Here is a 21,694-nt window from a genome sequence, read left to right on the forward strand (position 1 = left end):
ATCCCAGCACTTTGGGAGGCCGAGACGGGCGGATCACGAGGTCAGGAGATCGAGACCATCCCGGCTAACACAGTGAAACCCCGTCTCTACTAAAAAATACAAAAAAACTAGCCGGGCGAGGTGGCGGGTGCCTGTAGTCCCAGCTACTCGGGAGGCTGAGGCAGGAGAATGGCGTGAACCCGGGAGGCGGAGCTTGCAGTGAGCTGAGATCCGGCCACAGTACTCCAGCCCGGGCGACAGAGCGAGACTCCGCCTCAAAAAAAAATAATAAATAAATAAAACAATATAATTAGCAGGTCCTTTATAGGCTGCACCCAAAACACATGTGTGGCTTGTTGCCACCCATCATGCCTTTACAGCCCAGCCATAACAGTCTTCCTACCATCCTCCAAGAAGGTAGGATTTTATTTCTCAAAATAAAATCCCCCAAGCTGGTCCTTCCCATTTACATTCCCCAGACATTCTAATGCTATTTCGTCTGATTAAGAATCTTTTCTTCCCTGCCAGACAACATCTTACTCACGTATTTAGTATCAAGATTAAATATCTATTCCTCTGGAAAGGCTTTCTAGCATTTCTTACACTGGACAGTGCTCCCCTCCACCAGGACAAATATCTCTGCAGAGTCCCCATGACTCATAAATGTACTCAATTATAAACTGTTAGTAACTAGGTTATAATTTTTGCTTGGAGACTGAATCAACTTTTGTAAATGATAAATTCCTTAAAGATAAAGATCATTTTCACTTAGTTATCTATGTCCCTGAATGCCTGGAACAGTCCCTGGCGGAGTAAATACTTCATATTTGATAAGTAAATGCCTAACAATTGGTGATTATTAGAAGGGCTGATAATCCATGCTAAGGGCACAAATGAAGAGCAGTAAACCTGCAGTGTTTCATTCATTATTGGGATATGAACCATTTGTGACACAGTGATGATTTAGTAACCTGCTGTTCCATTGCTTTAAACACACCCCCGTAATATTGCACTCAGCACCCTGTCCAGTGCTTTCACCTACCCACATGTGGCATATGCTTCTACAGGCCATGATCAGGTCAATTTGTCTGTAATTAGCAAAGTGAGCATTGTCCCTATGACTGCACAATGAGCATGAATGAAATCATCATTCATTCTCACTAAAAGCATACATATTATAAGAAGGAATTACACAGTCCTGTAACAAATAATACCTGTAAGATAAAGAAGTATCTTTCACATTTTGTTTTTTGTGATGAACCTCAGTAAAGAAAATAAAATTTATTACATCCTTATAACTAGCCAAGATTATTTAAATAAAATAATTATTCTCTTGATTGAGAACTTTTCTAAAAGTCTAACTGGGTTTTACAAAAACAAAAACAGAAAAAAGACTGGATTTTGTAAGAATGGTTTTTTAGCAGACATTTTGTCTCCTAGGCAAGAATACCTGGCACTTGTTTTCCAAAAGAGCTGCTTCCCAAGTCCATGTGTCATACAGCACAGCAAATCTGTCCACACCTGCATGGGCCCATCCCCAGTCCTGGCCACTCTTTGGCTGGCTGCCCACTTTGTGACCTGGGAGAAAAGAGGGTGAGAATGTTTAGAGACAGGTCTTCCAAGGAACCTGTTCCAATTAGAAATGTGCCCCTTGGATTATCAGCTCCATCTCAGAAACAGAAATGCTGAACCAGTCCTTGGGACGAAGCCTGAGTTCATACTTGTTACTTCTAAGTCAACAGGAGCTTTGGTTTTTGTTTTTAAAATTCAGTTTTAAAGACTAATCTTAGAAATAAAATAAAAAATTTAGTTAACAAGAAATCTATGCTAAAATATCTTCAAACCCACAATTTAAAGGCAAGGTATACATTTCTCCTTCTCTAAAAACAAATCCCTGTGGATTAACAACAAACTCAGTTTGACTTGCTATTTCCATCATTGTGAAACGTTTCCAAGATATTCTTTAATTATGTTAATTACTAACTTAAATCAATGAAGGTAATTTTCATTATTCAGCTAATTTTTTTAACTTTGTTAATGCTACTTTTCACTACTGGCATTATTGTTGCTTTAAATTTTTAACTATTGTATTTCAGAATTAAATATTCAAAGATAAGATACTTTCATGTGCTGAAATTTGAGTTCAATAATTATCACATGTCTGATGGGTACTAAACAAGAGAAAGATGATCAAGAACTTCCATAGCAACAGTTGGGAAATCATTTCACAATAGATGACTATACATTTACCAGCTCAATTGAAAGAAAGATGCCCATGTGGTTAAAGTGTCAGTGTAGACACTACTGACTAAGTGTCTCAGTCCAATTAAATTTTTAGCAGCTAGAAATAGTTCATGCTATTATAAATTAATATGGACCAAATGGTGCATTAGTATGTAGGATAACTAGTAAAGATAAAAGCTAAGAGCTGAAATTAAATACCCTGGAATGTTGGATGCCATCATTGCATCCTATGATTCAGAGACCAATGGCAAAGACAGGACAATTAATTCAATCCTACATCAAATTAATTCTGTCTGGGATCTGAAAAGTTAGTTGTCAAACTTTCTTTGGGCAGCATTTTGTAACAATATGAATGTGAATTATCTTTAATTACAGTCTACACATATTACAAAATAGCACAAACCCTGATTAAGTTTCCCTTTAGGTATTGCAATGTGTCTAGAAATTCTAAGCTCTTTGCAGATGTAATTCCAATGCTGTCATAGTATCCCAAAAGAATATTCTTACATCATCTATTTCTAAAATTGAATCAATTTGAGTGATGCCAAAAGGAAGAGAAAATACAGGTTATGGGTTACTTGATTACCCTGAGTACCGATTTCTTCCTCTGGGGCTTGTCTGGCATTTTCCTAGCCAGATGTTCCTGTATCCTGATGATTTCCTGTTAGGAACCCAGGGCTGTCTCTGCTGCTAAATGCAGTTTCCTCAAGGTCTACCACTTAGAAAAGTCATTTGTTTCACTTGCTTATTTTCCTTTCTTCAGGGTCCTGCACCACATCCCCTCTACCCAGTGGGTGACTCAGAAATGCTCCTGGGAGTAAAATCCCAAATCTTGGCTTAAGCCTGTTTTAGTCAGAGACCACCCAATTTAGCGTGCAGGTCATCAGAGTGGGTAGAGGGTCAGAGGTCAGGTCTTCGGCCCTGAGAAGTGAAAATGCAGAGGCCGTGCTGTCCCTTGTACCTCAGGAGAGCAAGGAAGAAACTGGGCCTTCCCTTGCAGGGCTTCCTGCTCCTTGACGTTTCTGTCTCCCCTGGGCTTTCCCAGAAGGCTGCACCCTGCTACTCAGTCAGAGCACCTGCCTCCCACCCCTCCTGCCCCTCAAGCTCACCATCTGCCTCTGAGTGTTACATTAGGATTTTTATTGCTTAAAGTGTCTTAATTCTTTGTCCCCTGACACACAAGCCCTCTAGTTATCGAAGGGGAGATCATGAGAAACCTTCCAGGGAACCAGAGCACAGAATGACTGTTAGTTGTTTTTTTAAGTCTATGTAAACATTTCAACAGATCATAAAGAAAACATTTATCTCTTTGGTCCTTGCAAGAGAAGTCAAAGGAACTTTTGTTTCGTATCAAGAGCCTGGACATCTCTGTCTGTCGCGACTGGAAAGAGCCTGTTGTACTGAAATCCTGTCATCATGGTAGATTTGATCTTCACTGGCCAAACATGAAGAATTAAAAGCATAATTCTTGACTGAACTGGTGAGTGGGTTGAACTTTAGGAGTACATGGGTGGCCATTCCTGGCGCGCATATCAGTGTGACATGAGCTCTGGAGCGGGTCGTCCCTCTCAGCCCTGCTGCTTACTGCCTCCTGGGGCCCAGTGACTGAGGCCCTATGCTAGAACTGTGCATCATCAAATTCGCCATTATAAAGGAAACGTCCTGCTGCAACAACAACAACAACAAAAAAGAAAGAAAGAAAAGGAAAGAAATGCCCCTGCTCAATAAGCAGAGTCTGAACCACAGCAAGAATTACAACCCAGCCCCGAAACAGTAGTCACCATCTCTATCAGAAGCGGGGCTTGAGCTGGAAACAACTGTTTCTCTTCTCAAGTGAATGCATTTTAGGGGTGGGGGTAGTGTGTGCTTATTGCAGTTTCAGATACTATTGGATATGTGTTTATATTTTGGGGTGGAGAGCATTAAAAAGAAGCCCTTGGTGTTTTTTGTTTATTTGGGCAGTTGATTTTTTTTTTTTTTTAATCTGACTTCTCACCCCTTTCTTTCTCAATGTAATGGCTAGCCACAAGCAGCAACTCTGCCTCTAGTTCCTTGAGATCACTCAAGGCTTCCTCATACATGACATGCACCCCTTGCTGGTCCTGGGTGTGGATACAGCCAGCTTCTGTGCTGTAGTAGTCATCCTGGTTCTCCACTTCCGAGAACTCCATGAATTGGATGCCGTGGACCTGGAGAAAGAAAGCCAAGCCCAGATGTTACTGGAAAAGGGAAAGCTATATTTTGCCATCCCACATGGACAAGCAGCAGGTTTCTGCTCCCACACAGTGGGCTGCCAGTATGAAGCTGTAAATATTCTGAATGTATAAAAAGCTGTATGCAGAAAACATATATTAACAAAGAAAGTTGGCAGGAAGAGGTAGTTCCTGAGGTGGATAACTAGCTGATTAGTTTGTTTTTCTGATAAATTCAGTAGCAACTGGAGAAAGGTAGGGAATAGAGCCTAGAGTGGTCTCTGGAGTCAGAATGCCCGGGTTCAGGTTCTGGCTCTGCCAGGATCTCATCCTGGGCAGGTCATTCAGCTATTCTCAGCCTCCGTTTCCTCATCCGTAACATGGAGACTGTGGAGACACTACAGACTACGTTAGCTGTCAGGAGTATGTGACTCTGTGAGTGTAAGGCACTTGGAATCCTTAAACGTTAGGTTAAAAATATTTTTGTTTTAATTCTATGAGTACTTCTAAAATGTATTAGCACAGTTTCGTGGCTTGGTAATGTACTAAGTCAAATAGTGTCCCCCAAAATTCATGTCTACCTGGAACCTGTGAATGAGAACTTACTTGAAAATAGGGTCTTTGCAGATGTAATCAAGTTAAGATGAGGTCATACTGGATTAGGGTGGGCCCTAATTCAATGACTGGGATCCTTATGAAATTTGGAGACAGACACATGGGGGAGAAGGTCATGTGAAGATGGAGGTAGAGACTAGGGTGAGTCAAGGAATGCCAAGGATTGCCAAGGGTTGCCAGCAACTACCAGGAGCTGAAAGAGGCAAGGAAGTATTGCCTCTAGAACCTTCAGAGAAAGCACGGTCCTGCTGACACCTGGATTTTAGATTTGTGGCTCCAGACTGTGAGAGAATAAATTTCTGTCATTGTGAGCCATGCAGTTTGTGGTACTTTGTTTTGACAATCCTAGGAATCTAATATAAGTAAGAAGTGTTTCAATCATAATGTTATTTTTCTTAGAAAACTGAGTATCTGCTGCTTCCTGAGAATCATTATTTTAATAATAATTTTCACAATTTCAAACTTTTCCACTCTCCTCAAGCCTCGGAACTCCCTCCCTCACATGTGTAGTCTCCTCTTACTCCCAACAGGAGCTTCTCCGTGCACCACTCCCCGCCATCCCCCACCAGGGCTCACACCTCTCCCCTCCTGCTTCCTCTGCACAGTGGAGGACAGTGTTGCCCCCCTTCTCTAGGACCACTGCCTCCCACCTCAGCAGCATCCCTGCTCCTTCGTGGATATCCCACTCCTCTCCTCTGGACTCTCAACACTGAAATGTGCGCACGTCCCTCTCATTGTGAAACTTTCTCACACCCTTCCCAGGTTCCACTGTGTGGCTCTCCTCCCCTTCACTGTCCAATCTCCTAAGATGTTATCTACACTCTCCATTTCCATTTCTTCACTTCCCACTCTTCAACCCATTGCCATCTGGCCCTTGGCTCCACCAAGGCACCCAAACCACCCTCGCTGAGACCAACAATGACCATTGCTCTACATGCAACAAACTTTCTTTCATCATCTTATGTAATCTCTCAGGAGCATCTGATACAATTTAGCGCTTCCTGATTCTTGACTCACTCTCTTCTCTGGGCATCTGGGACTCCACCTTCTCCCTGATTTTGCCTAGTTTCCGGTCATTCTGTCTGACACTGTGAAGTGTATTTATTTTTCTCTACTAAGTCATTAAATGACGGCCACTCTCAAGCCACCTCCTGGGACCTCCTCTTTTCCTCCTCTGTTCCTTCCCTAGGAGGTGGCAGATACTTTCATACCTGAGATTACCACCTTTAGACCATTTGCTCCCCCAGTTTATGCCTCCAATCCAGACCCCCTAGAGCTCCAGACCTGCACATCCAATTACCTATTTGGCAACTGCTCCTGAGCATCTCAAAACCCACTCAATTTTAACAATGATCAAATCATTAAATCTTCCCCCCACAAACCCAGGCTATCTGCAGCCGATTTTACTAAATAGCACTACCACCCATCCACTTCCTCTAGCATGAATCATTCATGACATCTCTTTCTGCTTCACCCTACTTGTCCAATCTATCACCAAGTTCTGTTAGTTTTACTTCCTGTCTCTCAAATTCATCCACTTCTGATATAGGAGGTGGGGCAGGGAAGTGCTGAGTAGAGAAGGGTGAGGGCTCCACCCTTGGGCCTATGCCCTCAGACCTAAGTGAGAACAGGTACTCCTGTTTTTGTGCCCGAATGCTGCATTTTCCAAGACCACTCTGGCCCGCTATCCTTTGCCCATATAAACCTGAGACCTTAGCGGGTACACACACAAGAAGCTGAATGTTGAGAGGAGCAGGCAACAGAGCAGTAGAGAGAGGCAGAGAGCGATGCAGAGCAGCAGAGAGCAGCAGGGCAGCACAACAGAGAAAAACGGAAGAGGCCTCTGAATGTCCAGAGGAGATCTGCTGAAAACAGCTGAACTCCAGGGGAAGATTATCTCCCCCACCCCTCCACATTCTGGCTCCCCATCCACGTCACTGAGAGCCACCTCCACCACTCAGTAAAACCTTGCACTCATCCTTCGAGGCCGCGTGTGATCCGATTCTTCTGGGACACTGGGCAAGAGCTCGGGATACAGAAGGCTGTCACACTGGCCCTCTGCCCTTGTGAAAAGGCAGAGGGTTCATTGAGCTGATTAGCACTCAAGCCATCTGCAGACAGCAAAGCTGAAAGGGCTTTGTAACACTGGGGTTGCAGGCATCCACTGCTAGACACTACGTGGGGCTGAAAGCACAAAGCACTTGCCCTGGCCTCTGCACCTGCCCGTCTGCATGCTACTCCTTGGCGTTTGAGCTGCAGGGCCATTGAACAGGTGAGCCACATCCCTGCTGCACATTCTAGGAGGGGAAATCAGGGAACTTTCCCGTTTCACTTCTTCCCATCTCCATTACCCACTACTCTAGTCCAAGCTATTATACGTCATGAGGACTGGTCTAGGAGCTTCTAAACTGGCCTAGCCTCTTAAATGGTCTATGTGTGACTCCTCTGGCCTGGGCTTTCCCTCCTCTCCATTTTACTCACTGCTGGCTGGGGAACTTTTACAAATACAATTCTGATTGTGTCGTTCCCCCTTCCCCCTTTTATATCCCTAAGAGGCTTCCTATGGGCCACAGAATAGAGCAAAACTCCTTAACAGGGCCATACAATCTGGCCCATGTGTATCTCTCTAGTCCAGTGTTTTTCAGCTGAGAGTGATTTTGCCCCCCAGAGGACATTTGGCCATATCTGGAGATACTTCTGGTTGTCATGACTTAGTGGGAGGTACTGCTGGCATCTGGGTAGAGGCCAGGGATGCTGCTAAATATCCTATAATGGACAGGAGAGCTTCTCACAGCAAAGAATTATCAGGCCCCAAATATCAATAGTGCCAAGACTGAGAAACTCAGAGCTAAGTTCCATTGTGCATCACCTTCCACCTTGAGTCTGTGCCCCAACTACTCCTGTCTTTTGGTTTCTTATGGGTGCCATGCTCCTTCTGGCCACAGGTCCTTTGCACAGGCTGTCCCCACTCTGTGGAAAGGTCTCCCTCTCCTTTTTACCTAATGAAAGACTTTTCATTTTCCAACCTCAGCTCAATCATCACTTCCTTAGAAACCCTCCTGCCCAGCCTCCCTATAGTACCAAGGAGCTCTCAGTCTCTCTTTTGAGGAAATTGATGTCCCTGTTTTACATTATTTGTGTGATTTTTGACCAATATTTGTCTCACCCACTGGATTGCAAAGTACTGTAAGGGTAAGGAACATGTCTATTTTTGTTCACCACCTAGTATAGGGCCTAATACATAGTAGGTGCCTATCTGTTAAATAAAAGAATGTATGAATGGTTTTTATATTTGTGCATATAGGTTTCTTTGACTCTATGATTTGTAATCTCTACTTGTGCTTTTAACACATGCCCTTCAAAAATCTTGTGTTTTGCCTTCATAGATTCTGATCTCATGTCACCACAGCCTAATACATACATTCTGTATGGGGGGATAATACTCAGGTGGAAAGTTTTCTTGGAGGACAAAAAAAAATCTTATTCTTTATATATATAAAGCACAGATACACACATTGCACATAAGCAAATCTATGGCATATCTCTGGTGTTAACATTTCTTCGTAGGAGGAGAGTAGGGAAAAACAGTTGAAAAAGGCTATTTGTTGGGGAAGCCGTAATGGAAAAGAGGTTAAAAAACACTGGCCTAGATATCTATCATCTCTCTCTCTCTCTCTCTACTATCTATAGATCTATCTATCTATTCTTATTATTGTAAAATACACATAACATAAAATTTACCATCTTATTTTTTCATGTACAATTTAGTGACATTAAGTACATTCACATTGTTGTGCAACCATCACTACCCATCTCCAGAATTATTTTCATCTTGCAAAACTAAAAATCTGTACCAGACAAGAATTCCCCATTTTCCCATCCTCTGAGCCCCTGGCAACCACCGTTCTACTTTCTGTCTCTAGGAATTTGACTACTCCAGGTATCTCACGTAATGTCCTTTTGTGACTGGCCTATTTTACTTAGCATAATCCCATCAAGATTCATACATATTACAGCATGTGGCAGAATTTCCTTCCAGTTTCAGGCTGAATTATATTCCATAATAACTATGAAACTACCATATCTTGTTTCATCTGTTGATAGACACTTGAATTGCTTCCACATTTTGGCTATTATGGGTAATGCTGCTATAAATATAGGTGTACAAATATCATTTTGAACCCCTGCTTCCAATTATTTTGAGTATATAGCCAGAAGTAAAATTTCTGGATAATACAGTAATTCTGTTTTAAATGTTTGAGGAATCTGCATACTGTTTTTCATAGTAGTTACACCACTTAACATTTCTACCAACAGTGCACAAGGGTTCCAATTTTTCCACATCCTCACCAACATTTGTTATTTTCTGGGGTCTTTTTTGTTGTTGTTGTTAGATGAGTCTTGCTCTGTCACCAGGCTGGAGTGCAGTGGCACAATCTCAGCTGCTGCAACTTCTAACTCCCTGGTTCAAGCGATTCTCCTGCCTCAGCCTTTAGAGTAGCTGGGACCACAGGACACATGCCACTATGCCCAGCTAATTTTTGTCTTTTTTGTAGAGATGGGGTTTCACCATGTTGGCCAGGCTGGTCTCGAACTCCTGACCTCAGGTGATCTGCCTGCCTCAGCCTCCCAAAGTGCTGGGATTACAGGTGTGAGCCACAGCGCCCGGCCTATTTTCTGTTTTTAAATATATATGTAGTATATTTTTATATTTTAAGAAAAACAATCTGGTTTTCTTAGTTGTTACTCATGAGTCATTTAAGCTTTGAAATCACTGGCTCCTAATCTTTCATCTTACATCTATTAACTCTTATAAAAACTTTGCTAAGTAATCAGTTGTATAGAATCCATTTAGCTATAAATTTTAAACAATCATATCCTGGCTCTCCGAAGACCTATCAATTGTTTTGTGTATGTGGCATTGCCTATAGTACAACTACAGGAACACTCCTGGAATCTTAACAAACAGGACAGATTATCGTCTGCTTAGATGGTTAATTGCCAATATTAGAAAGGTAGATGGGGCCGCTCTTCGGGTCCCTTCACTTCTGTGACTGTATAATTAGTTTTTATGTGCTGTTTCTTAACCATTCAAGCAGAAACATAGAAACCTTCTAATAAGTAAATATGAACATTTCTAAATAATAGTTATAGTTCATAATATTTCATCAAAAGGATACTTAATAATTCATCATTCCTCTAGCAACGTTTTTCATTTTGCTTTGATTTTGCTATGCTTTAAACACACAACTTTGTTTTTTTGTTGTTGTTTGTTTGTTTTTGAGGCGGAGTCTCACTCTGTCACCAGGCTAGAGGGCTGTGGCACAATCTCGACTCACAACAACCTCTGCCTCCTGGGTTCAAGCAATTCTCCTGCCTCAGCCTCCTGAGTAGCTGGGATTACAGGCACGCGGCACCACCATGCCCAGCTAATTTTTGTATTTTTAGTAGAGGCGGGGTTTCACCATGTTGGCCAGGATGGTCTCGATCTCCTGACCTCATGATCCGCCCGCCTCAGCCTCCCAAAGTGCTGGGATTACAGGCGTGAGTCATCGCGCCTGGCACAACTTTTTAATAATTAATAGCTTCCTTTGACTAGAATTCCAAAAATGAAATTATCTTCTTCTTTTTTTTTTCTTAAATGGAGTCTCACTCTGTTACCCAGGCTGGAGTGCAGAGGTGCAACCTTGGCTCACTGCAATCTCTGCCTCCTGGGTTCAAGCTATTCTGCCTCAGCCTTCTGAATAACTAGTATTACAGGCATGCGCCACCATGCCTGCCTAATTTTTTGTAGTTTTGGTAGAGACAGAGTTTCACCATGTTGGTCAGGCTGGTCATGAACTCCTGACCTCAAGTGATCCACCTGTCACAGTCTCCCAAAGTGCTGAGATTACAGGCTTAAGCCACTGCATCCAACCTGAAATTATGATTTCTTACAAAATGATTGGTACCAGTGGAAAATAGAAAACATGCTGAGAAAATGACATATTCCATAAAAAAATTAAACAGCTAAGATACATAAATTACCATGTTGGCTTCTATTAGCATTTAGCTTCTGTCTCTTGTTATGTATAATGAGCTTGCTTTTGAGGAAAAAAGAAACAACTTAACGTGTTATACTTCATTCACTTTGTTGGAAAAGACCTTTCCCAAAGTTCTTGTACAGAAGAATTTTATAAGACTTTCAGGCAATGGCAATTGGATTAAGTTCTGAAGCTGATAAAAAGCAATAGCATTGTCAAGATGCCAACTTTAATGCCATCATCTATATTAGCAGACATTTTTCCACTCTTCTCATCTACATCCCATTGTCCCAACCCTTTATATAGGCATACATATTCTTTCTCTTTCTGCCATAATTCGCTCTCTTCCTCCCTTAGTTCTGTGTCTCTGAAATACATACTTGTGCCACAGGAGATACACTTTAAAGACCAGATGACCAAATTGCCTCATGCAGGGTTATGGCTTAGTTACTATAATGTTCTTTATTTCCTGCTTATTTTCATTTTTTCCACAGTCATGTGGAAGACCCTCCCTCTAATGGTTTTGTGGTCTAGAGAGTCAATGCTTCAATATTATGTTTGGAGGAGTGGCAGAAGGAAGAGGGCAATAATTATCTGTTTGGGTAAGAAATAATATGACCTTTGCAATGATTCATATGTTTTTAGTTTGAAAATTAACTGATGCCAAGATAACTATTTGCTGAATATAGTAACTATAGGAAAATTGGTGGTCCATCATTCATTCCTTTCACCCTAGTGGCTTCTGCCATCACTTGTTAATGTGAATTTTAGAACTTTTGGCAATATAGACAATACTTATCTGACTAGTTTACCTTTTTCTAAATCATCTTGCATTAATTTTGGATAATAATAGTTCACCCTAAGAATCCCATCAAAATTTGTTGGGTGAATAACTCAATCTATTGGCTATAATCTTTTAAAAAGAAAATCAAATATATTTTCTACTCTACCTTTCTTTCTAGTCTGTAGAATATATTATTATTATCACAGCTAAATGATAACTTTGCAAAGCACTTTCATGTACATGGTCTTTTTGTAAGCATCCTACCATTCTGTTACAGGCAGAACTTTTCTTTTATCAAATAAACATTTGATACCTGCAATGTGAAAGATATATATCCAGCTCTCTACTACCTTTTGCCACCTGAACATCTTGTTAAGCATCTCAAACTTTCCATGTACTGTACTGAGATCTGGATCTTCCCAACAAATCTGCTTCAACCAAATCTCAGTTGATGGCAACTCGAAACTTCCAAATGGAAAGGCCAAAGCTTTGGAATCAAATTTGACTTCTCTATCTGGAAATCATGCTAGCTGCACCTTTAAAATACATCCAGATTTGTTCTGGAAGTCTATGGAAGCTTTGATGCTAAATCATTGAACGTTCTATATACGTTACTTATTTATTTAATGTCTGTATTTCTTCATGAAATAAGTCTCATGATGGCAGGATTTGTGCCCATTTTGTTCACTGCTAAATCCCCAGTGCCTGGAACAGTGCCTAGTATATTTATTGGTCAGAGTATTTGTGGAATGAATAGATGAGTGATAGGCTCACAGCCTGTGGGAACAAACAGGCCAACATTCAAGCACAGCAATGTGCTCAGTGCTATAATGGAAGTAGACAAAGTCATGGCGAGAAGCACTTAGCTCTGCATTGAGATGTCAAGGAAGGCCCAGAGAGGTGATACTTGAGCAGACTCTGGATAAGAGTACACATTTACCAAGGAAAGAGGAGGTGACGGACAGAGGAGCCCATAGGTAAGGATAGCTCTGCCCATTCAGTGGAGATCTAGGCCCAGCTCCCTAAGGGCAGACACATAGGCACAGTGAAGAGAAATGAGGTCTGAGAGGTTAGCAGCAGCCAGATTGTGCCCAACATTGTCAGCTTTACCAAGGAGCCTGGACTTTGTCTTGTGACAAACAGGAAACTCACGAAGGACTACAACCAAGGGAATAGATGTGATTATATATGCGCAAAGATCCTCTGGAAATTTACAAGCCAATGAAAAGAGCCATTCTCCCATTTAAAAGAATTCTCTGGGCTGGGCATGGTGGCTCATGCCTGCAATCACAGCACTTTGGGAGGCCAAGGCAGGCGGATCACTTCAGGTCAGGAATTCTAGACCAGCTTGGCCAAGATGATAAAACTCCATCTCTACTGAAAGTACAAAAATTAGCCAGGCATGGTGTGTAGTCTCAGCTACTTGGCAGGCTGAGGCACGAGAATCGCTTGAACCCAGGAAGTGGAGGTTGCAGTGGGCTGAGATCATGCCACTGCACTCCAGCCTGGGTGACAGAGTGAGACTCTGTCTCAAGAAAAAAAAAAAAATTCTCGGTTCCCCTACCAACCTTGGAATTAGTCCCCCATCCTAAGCAGAGCCTAACCCTTCATGATCGGGCCCACTTTTCTGCCACCTTATCTCCCACCACTTCCTCACAACAGCCTCTGCTACCAGCACGTCAAGTCCTGGCAGATCCTGAACGTGCCACAGGGTATCAGGCCTCCATGCCTGAGAAGACATAATCAAGGTCCCCAGCCAGGTAAAGGCTGCTGGCTCTCATTCTGGGGCTCTTTCGCTCTGCCACATGCCTTTAAGTAGGCTCACAGAATGGCAAAGTGTCCAAGACAGATGGTAGGTGCCTTTTTTTTCTGGCATTGTTGTTGAGTTAACATTCGTTAATACTAGCCTAAGACTTTCAGCATGGGATCAAACTCACCGGGCCCAAGAAAAGGGGTCTCCATTTTAGGAGCCTTCCTGAGGTCTGGTAAGCCCAGTGGTTTGCTCTCAGCAGCCTCAACCCTGGGCCTGGTGAGTTCAATCCAACATATTAACATCTGTGCCTCCCATCCCCTCTGAGGGAAAGAATCACACTGTCCAGAGCTGGATATCCTGGTGTAAATACTGACAAGGCCACACCCATGGGGTGTAGCTAAACCACGTGGTCCCATTAAAGACAGACAGAAGGCCACTTCCTTGAGTGTCTCATACGGAAGTAATAGCAGCTGGGAGCTGTTAAGAACAAAAATAGGCACTGTTTTTCTTGTATTTATGAGAGCATAGGAAAGAAATATTGCATGAAGGCCAGGCACAGTGGCTCACACTTGTAATCCCAGCACTTTGGGAGGCCAAGGTGGGCGGATCACCTGAGGTCGGGTATTCAAGAGCAGCCTGTCAACATGGTGAAACCCCGTCTCTACTAAAAATACAAAAATTAGCTGGGTGTGGGGGTGGGCGCCCGTAATCCCAGCTATTCAGGAGGCTGAGGCAGGAGAATCGCTGGAACACAGGAGTCAGAGGTTGCAGTGAGCTGAGACTGCGCCACTGCACTCCAGCCTGGGCAACAAGAGTGAAATTCCATCTCAAAAAATATATATATATAAAATGCATTACCCTGAGAAGTTCCTCCTATAATGAGTATGGCAGGACAGTATTTGCCTATCCTCTCCTTCTTTATTTCTATATCCTACCCAAACCCAGAAGAGAGAGACTGAGAGAGGGCTCTTTGGTAAGAATATTTTCAAAAGTATCCATTAGCATAATAACATACCACAGCTGTGGCTGGATCAATATTAGTAAGAGAAAGATGTGTTTGTTTTGTAGCATGTTGGTATTAAAAATATCTTAACTCACCTCTCTAGTTCCACTGAGGACCAAACTAATTGGGCTTGATGAGTTAGAACCCAAGCAGGAGGACAGAGGGGTAAGGGAAGACCTGAGAGGAAGTCTGTGTGTCATGCGGGAGTAGGAGTTGGTGGGTGCTTGTTAGGGCAGGAGACCCAAAGGAGAAGGGTGTCCTGAAGATTGAGTGAAGGTAGGACTCTAAGCCACTGGGACAGGAAAATAAAAAAAAAAATCCCAATATCTGAAACTGAATTGTTCAGTACATGTGGCCTCTAGCCACTGGCTGTTAAGCCCTTGAAATGTGGCTTGTCTGAGTTAAAATGTGCTATCTGTATATAAAATATACACCAGATTTTAAAGACTTAGTACAAAAAATGTATGATCACTCAATGATTTATTAATATTGATTATATGTAGAAATAATATAGACATTGGGCTGAACAGATTATATTATTTAAAATTTCATGTTTCTTTGTACTTTTTAAAATGTAGCTACTAGAACATTTTAAATAATGTATGTGGCTTGCATTATATTTCTGCTGGCCAGTGCTGCTCTAGACTGTGTGCATATGAACAACACTTAACAGTAAGATTTCACACTTATATAGACACAACAGGCATTAAGTCAGAGGTCACACTAGCTTAGAAAATGACTTGTTTTGGAGCTAAGTAGATTTTATTTTTCACCTTGGTCAATCTAGCATTTTTAAGAAGATAAAATTCATATTAAACTCTATCTTCAGGAATAAACTCTCTAGAAATTGAGATTAAAATATTACAAGAGTGTCTACAATAGTCCAATAAAATGTAAGCATTCTCAACTTTATTCCCAAAGAAAGGGAGTTAAGATGAATTTTGTCTTATTGGCCTTTTGTTAGACAGGATTGAAATTTTATAGACTTTGTAGAAAAAACTGTTCTAGAAACACCAAAAGCACTAAGTGGCAAGCAGGTGTTTAGAGGGATAAAATATTTCTTTATTGTTCAGCTCTGTCCGATGTTTTTCTACCTCTGTTTTGAGTCTTTCTTTTTTTTTTTTTTTTTTTTTTTGAGACTTGGAAAATAGAAAAGAGGCAAAAAAGGTATATATAGCAATGTTGAGGGGGGGGTCTTCTAAGAGTGTCTCTGTAAGGATGTAAAGTTCTCAGGCCAGGGTAACAGAAGGGCCTCTCATGCTCTATTTCTTCCTTCCCAGTGTGGCCTCCAGGCTGCTTTAGGGCACTCTCTGCCTGTGAATTGCTCTTAAGCAGACCTTGTGTTTTATTATGATTAAAAGTCCTCTTCCCTAAGAACCCTCCATCTGTTACTGCATCATGTTAACTGATTCCAGGTCTTATCTAGAGGGTGGCTTTGGGAGGCACGATAATCAAGGAAGAAAAAACCTCAGCACAACACCTCACCTTGTGCTCAGCAGGCATCTCATGGACATAGTGGTGAGCGCCCAGGCCCTGCAAGGTGCCCAGACCTCCTTTTGCCATATTTACCCAGGAACTATCTTCCATGGTGGGGACCAGTTTCCCTGAAACCAAAGTAAGGCCCGAAGTGTTGATTGTCAGGGTTCGCTCAACAGATCTGAAATAATTCAGAATTCCTAAGCAGATGCGCTGAAATAAAGAAAGAACAGAGTCAGGTCCCTGCCCTTCGCCTAGTTCACCCTACAGAATACAACTTGATGTCAGGTCAACCCTACTGTAGAGAAAGGAACACACCACCCTGGAAAGGGGCTGATTCCAAGTTAAAGAAAAAAAAAAAAGGAACAAAGGGCAAAAGCATAAAACGGCATTTGCTATTGGAATAGCAGAAAATCCTCTTTGCTAGACACCCAGGCATTTCTGATGCCTGCCATCCACATACCTGCAGTTCTCTGATTCGAAGGTGGCGCAGATACAGAAAAGACAAGTAGGCCCCTCTCATCAGGACAGGATTCCTATCATTGGGCTCAGTGCCGTCATCCAAGCCCAGCAGTTTTAGGGTCATTGCATAGTTGTACCTTTAGCAGGCAGGAGAGATATCATAAATCCATTTCACCTCGAAGTGATGCCAAAAATTACATGCACAAAACTAAAGTCATTTTATTTAATTTAAGGGTGTTTCATGATAGCTTCATTTTATAAATGTACTGAGGGGAAATAATTACTCCCTATATATATATGTAAAGACAAGTTTCTCTTAGAAATTACTCTCATTAAAAACACAGTCATAAGGTGAAGCATTAGTTTAGTTGTCTGACCTGTTTTAAAAGTCTTGCTTTCATTCTGACTTCATATTTCATTCTGACTTTTTGAGTTAACATGTAAACTACATATTAATCAGTCACTCTGTTTCCCGCACAGTGTTTTAATCCACTTTTTTGAGTCACTAATAATATGATTTACTTTACCCTGTCTCTTGTATCTGCTTGAGAGGCCCATTAGCATGTTGGCTGAGATTTACTTGTGATAGCTCATTTCCATTTTGTTTCATGGAGAGGTCATCATCCTTCATATTTTTATTCTATCAAAAAATTAGCATTAATCAAATTACATAAACATTTGCATTATTATTAACAAAATCACAGTCAGATCATTGCAAAAGAAAACCTCATAATCCAAAGCATATTTAGATAAGTAAGTAGAAGAGCGGCTTGATCTATTTCAAGCTGACATATTCAACCTGACATCTAAATTTCTACAATAAATTAGGGAGGTCATTGTTTTTACTAAACTAATCTTTGTTTCATGAAAGTAGTCACAGCTTTTAAATAATAGCCATCTACCTCCCTGTCTTTTATGTAATTCACTTTATAAAAAGTTGATACAAGCATGTATACGTTTGGCACCTCTGAGCCTCTCTAATCTAGTCTTATTCTGTACTGAGAGCTCAATGGATAAAGCCTCTTTCTACGTATTACCTATATGGTTCAGTCATTTACAGTCATGAGCCTGTTTCCACATTTGTACAATGGCATGATAATGGAAAATGATAAGGTGTTGTGAGAGTTAAATGACAGAATGTACATAAAACCTCCAGCTTAGTGCCCGGCACCTAATAGGTGCTCAAGATGCCAGTTCTCTCCTGTTATGAACTTCAGTAGTCCTGTAGGATCTCTCACAGTATTCAAGGTTTACACTTATTTCCACAGTCATCTTCCTTGATGCTGAGAGGGATGTGGTCATGCACCCCAGCCCCAAGTAACGCTGTGAGGAAGGTAATGCTGGTCTAACGTCCTGCCCCTCACCCTCTGGGCAGCCTCTTCTTAGCTGCCATCTCTGCCTGTCCCTGGGCATACACCCCAATCTCATAAAGTATGCACTTTCATAGTGGCACCAATCCCCACAAAAGTACTGAGTGGCAATGACTGAGCTTGGAAACCCCTTTTCAGGGTTATATTCTAACAGTTGGTTCTTGGAATTCCAACGGACCCTTATCACAGAAACTGATAGTTGTTCCCCAATAGCCATTTTCCTCTTTTTCTACAGTTATTGAATATTTATCTTGCCACCTGACCACCCAGATAAAGACAACATTTCCAAGCCTCTCTTGCAGCTAGGTGTAGCTACATGACAATGGACTGGGAGTAAAGGGCCATGCTGCAGCTTCCAAGAATTTCTAGTAGAGGCAGCTTCTTCATCCCTTCTCCATCCTGCTACTTAGAGCATGAATGTGACAGCTGGAGTTCTGTCTCAGGCTGGGTGTTGATCTCAAATGTAGAGCCATATTTGTTAGAACTCCAAGACAGACAGGGCTAAGAGCCCTGAGGGTTCCATGGTGCAAAGCTATCACACCAGCTCTGTACATCCTGCCCTGAAACGTTCATATGAGGGACAGAGAGCAAAATTTCCACCTCCTTTAATCCTCTGTCATATCATTTTACCATCACCAACAGCCAAACCTAATTTTAACTAATACAGTCCCCAAGACTCTAAAGATAGACTACCAGGCTTTTGACAGGAAGTGGGGAAGGAAAATGTTGACAGGAATATTAGGAAAAGTGGGTGAAAGAGAAAGTTGTCCAATTGAGTAGCGTTAAGTGATTGTCCATTCCGCCTGTAGGTAGACTTGACTTCCAGCTTAGTGTACACATCTGTGTATTTCTAGGTAAACATCCCACAACCCTAGGACTGGAAAAGACCCTGTGAGGTGACATGGTGCATTCCTGTTCATTAAAATGGAAAGATCGTCATTCCAAAGTAAAGAACATCTCTGTTATGTTTTTAAAAATCTATAGGAAAGCATATACTCTGAGGGTAGCTGAATTTTGACAATTCCTATGAGTTTAGGGTGAGAGGGGTTCAGTGCAGCCTTTTGCCTCCTGGCCTATAGTGCTCTCGGGTTGCCATTCAGCACTGCTTGATGTGGTCCCAGAAGGAAGGCTATGAGCCACATCCTTTCTCTGATAGGATTGTGATACTTTCAGCTGCTTCTAAAATTACCCAGAATTACATAGGACAGGACAGAAAGTGACATCAAGTTACAGTGGAAGATGTTTGAAGGACCTACAAACCACAAAAGTACTGCTGGACCTGCAGGTGGCCTGGAAAAAAGGAAGGGAGCACAGATTAGCTGGAGCAGGAAAAGGAGAGCACCCAGCATCCTCCAGGAAAAGGGACCAACAACATCCCACAAAAGGAAACTGCTTAAGAAATACCAAGTCCAGAAGCATAGACCCTAAGCGTACTGGAGACAGTGCATGCAGGTAAGCAGCAGGGCAACCCCGTCTGCATTCATTCTCCTGGCCTGGGTGTGGAAATCTGCTGACCTTTACTGCCTGTGGCTCTTTGTCAGCATGACCGAGTTCATGTGTTTAGATAGTTCAGAGATTTCTGCTGATTGCAAATCTCATTTTCCTCTGGGAAGTTGGCAGGGGAAATGGAGTGGGAAGTAGGTAGGAAAAGTAAGTCTGTTATGTATTTCCCACACCCAGAACATCTCTGCTGCTTACATGGGTTCATCCACTGAAACAAAGACTAGAAGGATATATACCAAATATTGATAATACTGTTGTTATTCTGGATGGTACAATAAGGGGTGATTTTAGTTTTCTTTCTTGTATTTTTCTATGTTTCCCAAGTTGTCCATGTTAAACACATGCCACTATTGTCATCAGAAATTTTTTTAAGTAAACGTTTTATTGAATTTGATGAGAAGAACCAGGAAAAGGGTGTTTTGTGTTTTGCTGAATGTGTTGCACATCGGAGCTACTGTCTACACCACCATTTCTGTGCGAGCACACCTTCTTCTCACTATATCACATTACCTCTGGAAATGCAGGGGAGCAGTAACAGACAGAAAAACATGATGGCTCTCTCCTTCCCTCCTTGGTGTGGTCAGTGGGAAGAGGCAAAGGAAGGGCCCTAACACTGCCCCCGACACTGCAACCTGGATGTGGTGTTTTCTGCTGCTTTACTACTCCATGAGGTTAAAAAAACAGTGACCAACTTAAACTGTATCTTTGAAAATACAATTGTCAATAGTAGTGTGTAATGTCTATACGTAGCCATTTTAATAAACGTGCTTTTTTTGTGAACATGAGTAACTTGATCTAACAATTACAAGTTCCAGAGGATCTACACAGGCCTAGCTGGGGTGTAATCTGTAGGATACGATAAAATACAACTCAGCCATTGAAAAGAACAGCAGATCTCCAAGACATATTGTTGGGTGAAAAAAGCAAGTTGCAGAAAGATATTCATATAGTATGATATATCATTTATATAAAAACCTCAAGTGCAAACTTATCCTATATATATTTTACAGGGACATATGTATGGATGTAAATGCATTGAAAAGGCTCAAAGCAGTAACAGTGTTTGCCTCTAAGGAGGTGGAATGGGGAGCAGGATGGGCAGCACGGATTAGTTAAAAGGGAATTTAAATTTTCAGTAATGTTTCAACTTTTTACAAGGAGAAGACTTTTTTTTATTATTTCTATGATTTAAATTTATTTTTAAAAAACTCCTTAAAGAAAAAAATGGTAACTTCAGTGGAGAAACCTGGCAATCACCACCAGCTTAACCAAGTGAGATAGCTTAACATCAGCTGTGATGTCATATTGATATCATGTTCCCTGAATAGGATTGGTGAGGACAGTTAGCCTCTGTGATATTCTTCTTCCTCTAAACCCATAACCCCAGTGTAACCATGAGAAAATATCAGACAAACTCAAATCAGGCAAAGGTCTACAGATTGCGGGGCTAGTACTCCTAAAGACTGTCAATGTCATGATAAACAAGGAAAGACTGAGGAACTGTCACAGAGCGGAGGAGGCAGGAGAGGTGCGATGATTAAATGTAATGTGGTACCCTGGATAGGATTCTGGGGCAGAAAGAGAACATTAATGGAAAAGCTGGTGAAATCCAGGGGAAGCCTAGTTAACAGTAATGTACCAATGCTGGTTCCTTGGTATGACAAATGTATCACTACAATGTAAGATGTCAATAATGTAAGAAACTGAGTGGGGGTATATCAGAACTCTTTGTACTGTGTTTGCAGCTTTTCTATAAATCTCAAACTATTTCAAAATAAATTAAAAAGACAAAAACTCCCTAAAGGAAAGTGGGGCCAGGCATAATGGCTCATGCCTGTAATCCCAGCACTTTGGGAGGCTGAGGCAGGTGGATTGCTTCGAGACCAGCCTGGGCAACATGGTGAAACCCTGTCTCTACAGAAAAAAAATATATAGCTGGTAGTGATGGTGTGTGCCCACCCACCCGTTGTCCTAGCTATTCTGGGGATTGAGTCAGGAGGAGCACTTGAACCCAGGAGTCAAATGCTGCAATGAGCTGAAATCACACCACTGCACTTCAGCCTGGGCAACAGAGTAAGACCCTGTCAAAAACAAAAATCAAAACAAAACAAAACAAAATGGAAAAGTTACTGGTGAATGGCATTCAGTGAAAATTGATCAGAAACTGTTCTGAAGTTGTACTACAATTAGTGATTATATTCATTCTCTCAGAGATGCCAAAATGGACAGACAGTCATCCTATGAAGTTTGTTTTTCTTTATGCAGAAGGCCCTTAAGAAACTTTTCTGTC

At 41.7% G+C, this 21,694-nt stretch overlaps 2 protein-coding genes across 2 annotated transcripts in view; both read right to left on the reverse strand.

Moving 5' to 3' along the window:
- Positions 1 to 7,117, reverse strand: part of LOC105519460 (transmembrane protein FLJ37396) — a 28,936-nt gene extending 21,819 nt beyond the window's left edge. The window contains 3 exon segments of the mRNA XM_011952814.1: positions 1,430 to 1,557; positions 4,220 to 4,412; positions 6,998 to 7,117. Of these exon segments, the coding sequence (XP_011808204.1) occupies positions 1,430 to 1,557; positions 4,220 to 4,412; positions 6,998 to 7,117 (441 nt within the window).
- Positions 7,118 to 13,425: 6,308 nt separating this feature from the next.
- Positions 13,426 to 21,694, reverse strand: part of LOC105519519 (putative uncharacterized protein C6orf183) — a 72,055-nt gene continuing 63,786 nt past the window's right edge. Inside the window, exons 10-13 of the mRNA XM_011952888.1 lie at positions 17,059 to 17,171; positions 16,533 to 16,668; positions 16,079 to 16,282; positions 13,426 to 13,566 (exon numbers count right to left, since the gene is read on the reverse strand). Coding sequence (XP_011808278.1) covers positions 13,426 to 13,566; positions 16,079 to 16,282; positions 16,533 to 16,668; positions 17,059 to 17,171 — 594 coding nt within the window. The remainder of the gene's footprint in view (positions 13,567 to 16,078; positions 16,283 to 16,532; positions 16,669 to 17,058; positions 17,172 to 21,694) is intronic.

This window comes from Colobus angolensis, unplaced genomic scaffold (assembly GCF_000951035.1).
Source record: "Colobus angolensis palliatus isolate OR3802 unplaced genomic scaffold, Cang.pa_1.0 Scaffold35, whole genome shotgun sequence".
NCBI classification, from domain to species: Eukaryota; Metazoa; Chordata; class Mammalia; order Primates; family Cercopithecidae; genus Colobus; species Colobus angolensis.